A 10,876-nucleotide genomic window follows, 5' to 3' on the forward strand; every position below is an offset into this window, starting at 1 on the left:
CTCTTCCTTTCGGAGAGGAAGTCCAACTTCAATGTGCCTTTCCTGGCCACCGTGTAAAATTAATAATTCAATAAATAAATGGAATATTAAATGGTGTGAGCGGAAATGGGCCCCTCCCAGCACCATACTTTCCCACCGATGTCACCGGTCGACTCACACACATACTCCCCCCTCCCCCCCTCCCTTATTCTTGTTATTTATTGCCACTGAAGCTTTGGCATTACCAAAGAAGAGCTTCCCCTCACCATGAAAGGAAAACAGCTCTTTCATCTCTAGACCAGCCTCACGACTGTCACAGAAGGCTGAGCCTCAGTCTATTCATTTAATATGAACGTTTCTTTATTATGCTACACGTAGGTGGAATATTTCTAAAGCCTGTAATGTGTGTTTTGGTCAGAGGAGGAGGAAGCTTTCCAGGGTATTGTCAAGAAAACACAAGTTATTTATATTACTGCTTTTACTGATATTAATTTAGTCGTCATTTTAGTCATGTATAGTTTAATAGTTGTGTCATGTAATCTTATGGAGCACTGACAAAGTACAAAGGTGTTTGAACATCTAAGAATGTGGATTATGCAACTAGTGTGGGCAGTCTTTTTTTGCTAATGTAATCAGAAAGGCATCAGCTTTAAATTAGTTTAATTTCACATTAAAGAGCCTAGTAGCCAGCAAGTCCTGATAATGCTCCCAGTCTCTCTCTCTGTCTGTCTCTCTGTCTGTCTCTCTCTCTGCTGTCTGTGCCAGGATCATGCGAGTGAATCAGATGATGACCATTAACTGACCACAGAGACCAACATAAACCACTTACACACACACACACACACACACACACACACAGACACACACACAGGCACACACACACACACACACACACAGGCACATTCTCATCACCTCCGCAGCATAGACCTCAGTTCCTTCCCCCTCATCCACCTTTCAAAGTCCAGACTCCAGAAGTTGACATTAGTGTCAATCTCCCCCCTTTTGTAAATGCTGAAATTTTCCATGGAGGTGGGCTATTTTCCAGCTCTCTCTCTCTCTCTCTCTCTCTCTCTCTCTCGCTGTCTTAAACAGAAACATGGGCCTGGAACCTTTAAGGGGAAGACCTTGCCGTCACTACCCATAAAAACCATTTCCACTTCCACTTCCCAAAAAACTGGCTTTTCTCACAGTGACACTATAGTGGCCCTGTGAATCACACCAAGTCCAACCCAAGGCACACACTTTGATAAGTAGCTCCCAGCATGTACCCTCCAGCGTAACTACAAATGAAATACTGCCAACTTCAATCCATACGCTCTCGTGGGTGTGGCCGTCTAGACACATACACCCCACCACGTCCACGCACCTTTCACAATGTATAGGCTTTAGCGATGTATGGGGTGTGAGCGCATGCTTTCAAGGAGGAGGAGAAGGTGTTAATCCCCGTTGCGTCAAATGTGGTTGCTGTGTTCCCTCAAGTAGTACAGCGCTCAGTCATCACCAGATATCACCCAGGCTTCACAAAGCACAGCTCTGTTCCAACCACTTTCGGTGTGACGCACTGCAGGGGGAAAGAGCCTGAGAATGTGTTCATCTTGTTAAACCAACGGAGAGCCTCCTGCTGAATACGTTTGGACGTGTGTGACATAATCAAGGACGGTGGGCCAGCGTTGAGATAAATGAGCCACTAATGACGAGTTTAATATTTTAGCTGTCCTAATTAGAAAATGGTCTTGGCCAGATGTGAATTTGGGTCAGGTGTTGTCTCACAGCATGTTCTTTTTCACTCACCAGAGAATAACAACAGTTGGTCACCAATCATTCATTGATGTTTTATTGAAAAAATGGAATAAAATAGCATGTACAATAACAATTACATTAATAATATCAATAATATTAATCATTATATAAAAATCTGTACATTCCATTGTTTTTTCTGCAGTACAATAGGAAGACTGATACAAAAAAATGACTGCAAAAAAGACAGATATTTACAACAAAGGAGTTGTGTTAAAATGGGGCACTTCTACAAATTAAAAAACAGTCCAGGTTTATAGTGCTTCTCGCTACTACCTTGCAATTACATCCATTTATATAACTGCAAATGTCATGTCCACTGATTAATTAATTAAATTAATTTATATATTTGTCATCTCCACAATTTAAAGAGCTATGGAGAGCGTACGCTCTGATGTAGCAACAGGGGAATGGGATGCCCTTGACGTGATATGATACAAACAATGAACATGATGGCTATCTGGGGTAACCTTCTCATGTGTCAGGTTTAGCCCTGAGTTCAGGTGTCTGATTGTCCAGTCAGGTAAGGAGTTCATCCAAACCATCCGTACTTCTACACACAGTCAATTAGTTTGCTTGTTATATTGCTTGTAACTAAGGCCATTCAGTTTGCAGGATTTGAACTCCATGAACTTTCATGAACTTCTAGAGGCTGTGGAAATGTGAGTGAAAGAATGTTAGTTATTTGCAAAAATACTCTACAAGTATTTTTGTGTTTATACTCACAAACCCTCGTAATGATTCCTAATTTGCTAACCGCGTATCCTTTCGCTGCTTAACACTGCCAGCTATGCAGTCTTTATGAGTTAAAGAGACACAATCAGTGTTTCTGGAGTGCTTAACTATGAACACTTCTGTCAGCATAAAGTACGGTGTAACACTGCATTAGGGAGCAACATGTGATTATCAGTTGTTGTCATTTTTTACTGAAAGGGAAAGAGAGCTAACCTGTAGCCTTCTACACTTTCACTGGTTATTTTAATCCTATATACATTTGGCTTTAAATATGAAAATATTAGAATGCATACATGTATTAGACATTCTTTAAAAATCTTTCCATTTGGAAATAAGTTGTATTTTTCTGGACTTAAGATGTCTACTTCTACCTGTTTAACAGTTGGATGCATTATTACGAGAAAGAAAAGTAATACTCTTTGGCTTCAGTCTTCTATATTAAAAACCCACAATATGCAACATAGCAGCACTTTTATATAAAACATTCTTTCACACATTTTTTGTTGTTTTTCTTTTCTACCCCAGTAGGTTTGTTGTTATCTGTGCTTCGTTCATTCTTAACTTATGACCCTGTCTGATGCATTGTCTTCAACAGGCATGTTTCTGTCAATTTGACCAGCAATAACCAATGTCCACCATATTGAATATCAACATCTAAGGATGGCAAGCAAAATCACCAAGATCATCATACTTCCATGACTGATTTTCAGACATATTGTTCATTTTGACCAGTGGTCATGTGTAAAGACTCTTAGACAAGGTTACTGTGGCTATCTCAAGCGCACAAACAGACGTTTCAGTTACCTGTTTAGTGTTGATACTTAAGCATTGTGTGTACATGCTGGGAGGCATGTGCAATGTCTTGCTACATTAAATAATTTACAGCTTTATGGGGAAAGCCACAAAACCTAGTCCTACTGTTTTAATATTGTTCCGTCCTTTATGAGACCAGCCCATTATAAGAACACGTTTGTGCAACCTGTCAGTTAAGTTAAGAAAAAGAAAAGAAAAAAAAAAGACGATGATCTTTGAGGGTACTTGCCATACAGAAACATGATTGTTTTCCATTCATTTCCTGTTTTTCAGGTGTATTGTTTATCTCAGGTTTGTTCCACTTGGCAATATACGCTCTGCTTGGAAACTGGTTCTCATAAAGGAAGAGGGTAAAAGTGTATCTTTTCCAGCATCCCTATTGCCCCCCCCCCCCCTTCTCCCTCCCACGACAAACAAACAATCCCATATCTGAAGCCCAAGGGCTAACTCGTTTGCACTTTCCCTGGAAAATATGGAGGAGAACCTTCCACCCTCCCATGCAATAGAACGCTGATTCATAGAACTGAATGGCAGTGTTTCTGTAATAATTATTTATGTGTCAGAGCTCTGTCTACCTAGGGGTCAATAAATGTGCAAACATGCTACGTAAAACTGTCTGTGGTTTCAGCAAACAGTATAAAACATTCAAAATATGCCACAGCACCCGCTGAACACCGTGGATGTCTCAGTGTGATGCAATGAATTTTTCCCTCTGTTAAATGACCTTTTTTTCCATAGCAGCAATGAAAAACAATAAATTGAATGAAATTGTCTTGAAATGCTATGAATCTAAATGGACATTGTTCTGGTTTTGCTGGTCAGATGAACAAAGAGACATGCCTGTGTTGTTTTTCAAGTTTTGCTAGCCATCTTCTCTCACATTAACCACTCTCTGTGACACAGAATCAACAGTCTAAACAAAAGTAGTTTTGTATAATTTTGTAACTGCTTTTGCCCGTTTTCATGCTCTTGTCATGGTGCCGTGTCTCTGTGCTGTTTGTCTTTTTGCCATGCGTTTTCACCAGAACCCTCTTACGACAGATAGCTCCTTTTCAAAAACCTTTATCACAGCAGTACCGTCAGCTCGAATCTGTCCACCCCGAAGGGCCCAGTTCAGCTCATTGTGCCTTCTTGAACAAAGGGTGTCTGCTTAAAACCTTCGTCAGGAGGTCTTAGGAAAGTCATATTTCAGATTCTCGTCGCAGAGGCCGTGGCTCGAGAGGTACAGTAGCCTGGCTGTGCTCAGACTCTGTAATGTTCAGTGAAATCGTGTCCGTGTGGGTGCCCTCTGGTCCCACCCCACCCATGTTGGCCTCCTCCTTCTCTTCTTTGTTCGAGAGGGCCACCTCGTTCTCGTAGCAGAAGGAGTTGGAGTTGGACAGGATGTATTTTTTCTCTGCCAAGTCCCTCGCGCTGCACAGAGGGGTGCTGGGAACCTCGTAGGTCTTGTGGAAACGCGAGTAGTCCACCTTGTAGTAGTTCTTCTCCTCGAACAGGACCGGCTCGAAGCGGTGGCCCCACAGGATCTCGCTGGAGAGGTAGGAGCTGCGGCACTGGGTCGTCATGGCCGTGGCTTCCACCATGCCTTCGAGGATCACCACGATCTCGAACTCGACGGTCTCCAGTTCCTGCTTGCTCATGTCATAGAAGGGGCTGTCCTCGTCGATCTCGTGCACGATGGTGATGGGGGACACGAGGAAGATGCGGTCAATACCGCTGTCGAAGCCCACATCAATGTCCATCTGGTCGAGGGGGATAAACTCCCCCTCGGCTGTAGTGCGAGACTTTAGGAGCTGGGCTCGGACGTGAGCCTCCACCAGGTGACTCTTGCGCAGGTTGCCGACACGCCACATCAAGCACAGCTTGTTGTCCCTCATGGCCACCGTAGCGTTGTGGCTGAACACCAGAGTCTCGTTTCTCTTCTTGGGCTTGGCCATCTTCGCCATGACCGCGCCGATGATGAATGCATCGATGATGCAGCCCACGATGCTCTGGAAGACCACCATGAAGACGGCGACCGGGCACTCGTCGGTGACGTAGCGGTACCCGTAGCCGATGGTGGTCTGCGTCTCGATGGAGAAGAGGAATGCGGCCGTGAAAGTGCTGACGTTGGACACGCACCGCTGGCCGCTGCCCTGCCCGTTGTTCTCCAGGTCCCCGTGCAGGACGGCCACCAGCCAGAAGACGCAGCCGAAGAAGAGCCAGGACAGGAGGAAGGCCATGCAGAAGATGACGAACATCCAGCGCCAGCGGATGTCCACACAGGTGGTGAAGATGTCGGCCAGGTAGCGCTGGCCCTTCTCGCTGACGTTGACGAACTGCACGTTGCAGTGGCCGTCCTTCTTGACGAAGCGGCTTTGCGCCTGGTGCCGCGTGTGCACTTTGCTCTTCCCGTTGCCGTAGCCGTTGGGCACAGCCATAGTGGCCAATTTCATGCCGTCTTCCTCGGATGACACGATGCTGTAGCGGTTGGCCCGCACACTTCCCATCACCTCTGTCTGGGAGGGCGGTGCTACTGCTTCTGCTCTGGAAAACAGTCTGAGTTTCTGGAAAAAGCGTTGGAGAAACAGTTTCGAAACGCTCCCGGGGACCAACACAAGCAGGAAACAGTGGCGCAAAAAGAGCCGGACGCTGATGGCGTCACTCTGCTCTCGATGAGACAGGAAGGTCTTCAGGGGACGGAGGTGTCCAACTAGTCCTCTCTCGTCCGATCCTTGAACCTCATCAATTAGGTGTCCTGATGGGATGACAAAGAAAAGAGAAGACAGGAAGAGATTGTTAGATAGTTGACAGAACTGAGAGAGTGTTAGAATCTGATAGAAACCTAAAAATAGCGCTAGAGAAACATACAAAAAACATTGTGTGAGGCTATCCGGTGTGGCACAGGATGCCCTCATTTAATTCATCTTTAATTAAGGTATTACTTACACTAACTTACTGACGTTGGCAGGTTTGGGTTACCAAAAGACATGGAGCTACACCGTTCTTTTCTGAATGCAGGGGAACTTGTGCTATTGTTGTTGGCTATTTCCTATTACTTGAAAAGGTTAAAAGCCATTTTGTACTCGTCTGTATAACTGATCTACTCCTATTTCTTTAGGGGGCATATACACTGAGAAATATAGTATTAAATACATGATGCAACATTTTCAACAAAATTTCAACAACTTCAACCATATTTCACTTAGTTTTGGTGAAACAACTGTACATGTCCCTACTCTGCCTTTTCAACCCCCAGTGGGAGAGGTCAACACAAAATTGGCTCCAATTTCTCTCCGATGGTAAGTCATTTTTGTTGGCAGGGCACTGCTGACAAGATAATTTCTCATCAGACTTAGGGTCACAGAACTTTGCTCTGATCCCAAAGACCTTCTTAACATTAGACAATGTAACATTAGACTTCAGGACTCAGTCTGCGTTCATGTCAGTACCAAACATCACACTGCCAATAACATCAGCCTAACGCTGTTTTGCTTGTCGTTGTTCATGAGCGAACAACGTGTGAATCTCCGCACGCAGTTGTACAATGCAGTGGCCTTTCAGCTGTCGGGGGAGCATTTCCAATAAGGTGACAAAGCGCGGCATTGATAAGACAGCCACTTGTATCCCTGCAAAGACAAACTAATGCCACACCAGTGTGTTTGTCACAAGCCTCGCCAGGCAGTGCCAGGCTTGTTGCCCACTGGTGCATTGTTAATGCCCATTTTCACATACCTTACTAATAACAACCAAATCAGGGGGGAAATGGTTTGCATGACTGTGTCCTTTACCAGTGCACTGGTGCAAAGCAGCTTTCCCTCACTCCCGGCAAAAAAGGGATCCGGAAACTTTTCCAGTCTCATTCCAACGTGCAGCTTATTTAGCTCTAGCCTATATAGGGCTCTTAATGAGGTGCTTTTACAGAGTGTCAGTGTGACAGAAACATCACATATATTCCATACACAAGTTTGAAGTCTGAAATAAAGGATTGTTCCATTGGGGGGAAAAAGCCTTTCAGTCACAACATTACAACTTTATGGAATATAACCTTTTTCCTGGTCTGCTGGTGACCTTTCAGAGTTTGATGTATAATCCACCCCCTCTTTCGCAAGGGTGTGTTGAGACAAACAGTAATTTCTCTCATATCAGGAGTATATACATAGAAACCATTGCCTAAAAGCATTGAGATTAAAGATTTTATGCTGTAACACACACACACACACACACACACACACACACACACACACACACACACACACACACACACATACAGGCTGTGTTCCACTGTGAGTGAGTGTATGAGAGCTAGAACTTGTTGACTTTCTGCTCACCCTCTGGGACCTAGTGCTCTCTGCAGCATAATACTAGTCCTATGAGGATTCTCTGGCAGGACTAAAACAAAACTCATTAGAGCACAGTCTGTTCCACATGTCCTAAACTCTAACTCTCCTAGCAACCAGCGCTGTGAACATTCTGTATTGTTGTCTTTTTTTTCTACTAGACATACCCGTAAATGCATATGACTGAAAAGAAGACAAGACAGACAGAGAGACTGATTGTGTCAAGTCTCTTTAGAAGGCTTAAAAATATCCAATGACTTGGATGTTCAGTTGCTGCGTTCCTCACCCATTTAAGGGTGAAAATGAAATTATACCACTGGCAGTACACATATCTGAGTTGCTGAGTTGCTCCTTTCAAAATGACATGGTTGTGCAGAGTGAGAACGTAAAATTTGAAAATCACAGCACACAAGTGCAAGCAAAAGGCATCTGCTGCAGGGCAGTAAAGCATCACTGTTCTAGGCTACTGTTATTGTGGCCAGGTCTGGTATACTAAGAAACTAAACAAAAGGCCATACTTTTGTGTTCCTATTCAACCTTATTAACAGATTTCCACAGTTAATAAACAGACAAGCACAGAACTGTATCCGTGTAATTATTTGATGTGAAATACATTTAGTCCTGTTCTTTTGAAACAAAACATTGACTGAAGATTGAAGTTTATTTTGGTTATTCAGCTCTAGGAAGAATGCCGGGGAAACAGTTACATAAAATGGTTCTATTTTTGTAAATATCTTTTCAATTTTTACACAACGACTTGCAGGATTTTAACCAGTGGGTTGGCTTCACTTGTAATTCATATTTTCTCTCTGAATTTACATAAATATGCCAAATATAGAACAACTGCCAGCGCAAACATCACTGTGTCTTCTGGTTTCATTAATGAAGCTCTGCTTTCAACAGAACTGAACATTTACAATGAATGAAATCTTAAAATATAAAACACCGTATGGTTTTAAGACACTGATAACAAAGTAATCTTGGCGACTTCAGTCTTAGAAGTGGAGTGGCAAAAATGACTGTATAGAGGGAATGGAATATTTGATTGACAACACAAGGCGCAGCTCTGCCTGCGCGAAGCCAGCAGCGTCATTTGTGCACGACAAATGGGAACAGGTGCGGTGAACAGAAACTGCAGCGCTATCAAAGTTTTGACGACTTTTTTCCATTAATATTCACGCCGGTGGTATGCCTCAACTCCGAACTAACGTGGTAGCCAAGCCAACTACGGACATCAGTGTGCGGACTTTGAGCTAGGATTTACCAAGCTCACTGTGACCTCATCCAGCATTCGCAGAGCGCATCCATCCGGCAAGGTTTTCCTATACGCTACACTGGTTATACACAGAGATTACACATGTATCCAGATATTTCTGTTTTATCTGTCCTAAAAAATGATGTGCCTGAATAAATAACATACTTTTTTTTATCTAAATATTAGCCTGGTAGATGCTTCAAAATACATATTCTCCATGGACATGTTAAAGTTGCCAGTAATGTGAATACGGCTTCTGTACGCAGTATATTCTCTCCTAGGTACATGACAAATGTAAAAAAAAAAAAAAAAAAACTTCATGTGCATTATAGAAAAAACCCTACCTGTTTGTCATTTGTGGAGCAGTAAGGATCGTTATCGAGTATATCCCACCAGTTGCTTTGTTCCGCTATCCACACTTTGTTTACAGACCTCTCATATCTGTCGTATTTTGAACTTGATGTCGGGTAAAACTAACTTTCACGGTTCCGATATGACTGCGCTTGACAATGTGCTTAGCCGCCGGGGTCCCCAATGCCATTTAAAGAAAGGCTTGCCCCGCCCGATGCCCTGCAACAAACCAATCAAGTGAGAGAGAGGAAGATATGAGCGGTTGTTGCTGATACAACATCAGCTGCAGGAGCACTCAAATGCATGTCAAATGGTTATCTATGGTATATAAACATCAGAGGAAATGTACCCTTTTTAAACAACATAGAGTTAGACATGTAGTTAAGGTTGTTTTATGTTGGCTCACTATCAGGAGTCAATGAACTTCATAATGGTTCAATGGTGTATTTAAACTTGCGATTTCCCCTCTCAAGTTGATTAACGACGGATTGGATCAATGTTAAAGCCTTATTGACGTATTGATTAGTTCCATAATTGCAATTCAATAGGCTAATATGGTGAACCATAACAATAGCATGTAAAGTACATCCGTAGTGATAGCTTTCCGTTTAGATCTGGTTACATTACTTAGCTATGTCCTGAAAGCCTGCAGCATATACTCATATGCTTCATAGGCTACACATTTTGTATTTTTGGCTGTGTTAGATCCGATTGGTGAGCTCTCCCAATTCACGTAACCGTTATTGGTCTCTTGGGCGCAAGAATGCTCTTCATGGAATCCTAAAACCTTACAGTGAATTAGCTTCAAGTCATTCTGAACTTAACAATTCCAGTAAACGGAATACTAGCCTACTGCTTTTTTCTACCGGAGTAATCTCTGACTGAAGTTGCATCAGGCAAACATGTGTTGAAGGTCGCTTGCATTGTCCAGTTTAGGCTATGTTGTGACTGAAGTAGGCTGTCCCCAGTAGATGAGAAAGATATTTTTAAACACAAAACTTCCAGTTGTCACCCCTAACTTTCCTGAGATTATTATACAGTGTGTATTTAAATTCAAGAGGGGACAACTTATATTATTGCCGTGGAGGATGTCTCATGTGGGTTATTAAACAACCAGAGAGGCCGACCTTTTTTCCTTTAAGCATTTGATCCAGCTCTCCTCCACTGTTAAACTACTGCTCTGCCAAATTCCTGTGTTTGGACACAGCCAGTCACTCTCCGCAGCTGCGTGTGTGAGGATGCGATGACACACCACTAACTAATGGACCAAAGCCGACTTTGTCTGTGAACCTGTTCCGAAAAGATTTTGTTACTTTTAAAGGCCTTTCTATAAATAATTGCGCCTATTTTGGTAGGACCATGGTGTGTGACCGTGTGTTTACTTTTTTATGCCCAATTTGACGGAGGGGGCGGGTAAGCGCTGCTTTTGACCACAAGGTGGAGAGCTAGAGACTCAACTCTCTCACGAATAATTCAGCTGTAGATTTAGTAGAGCCCACTGAATGTCCCGCCAATGACCTCTGCTAATTACCAATAGCCACATTTTCTGGCAGTGTGTACATTCTCCACTTAGATCTATGTGTGTGTGTGTACAGATTTGGCCTCCTAGCATTTCCTGAAAACAGAG

General features: G+C 43.1%; 1 protein-coding gene across 1 annotated transcript; it reads right to left on the bottom strand.

The window, feature by feature from the left end:
* Positions 1-2,360: 2,360 nt before the first annotated feature.
* kcnj2a (potassium inwardly rectifying channel subfamily J member 2a) lies at positions 2,361-10,120 on the bottom strand. Its single transcript, XM_031561230.2, has 2 exons — positions 9,243-10,120; positions 2,361-6,061 (listed from the first exon to the last, which is right to left on the bottom strand). The coding sequence occupies exon 2, from the start codon at positions 5,811-5,813 to the stop codon at positions 4,506-4,508; it is 1,308 nt and encodes a 435-aa protein (XP_031417090.1). The 5' UTR covers positions 5,814-6,061; positions 9,243-10,120; the 3' UTR covers positions 2,361-4,505.
* Positions 10,121-10,876: the final 756 nt, after the last annotated feature.

The sequence above is a fragment of the Clupea harengus genome, chromosome 23 (genome assembly GCF_900700415.2).
Source record: "Clupea harengus chromosome 23, Ch_v2.0.2, whole genome shotgun sequence".
Classification (NCBI taxonomy): domain Eukaryota; kingdom Metazoa; phylum Chordata; class Actinopteri; order Clupeiformes; family Clupeidae; genus Clupea; species Clupea harengus.

Bases quoted from the DNA above. Each gene is read 5' to 3' on its own strand.
- kcnj2a (XM_031561230.2), bottom strand. From the start codon at position 5,813: ATGGGAAGTGTGCGGGCCAACCGCTACAGCATCGTGTCATCCGAGGAA.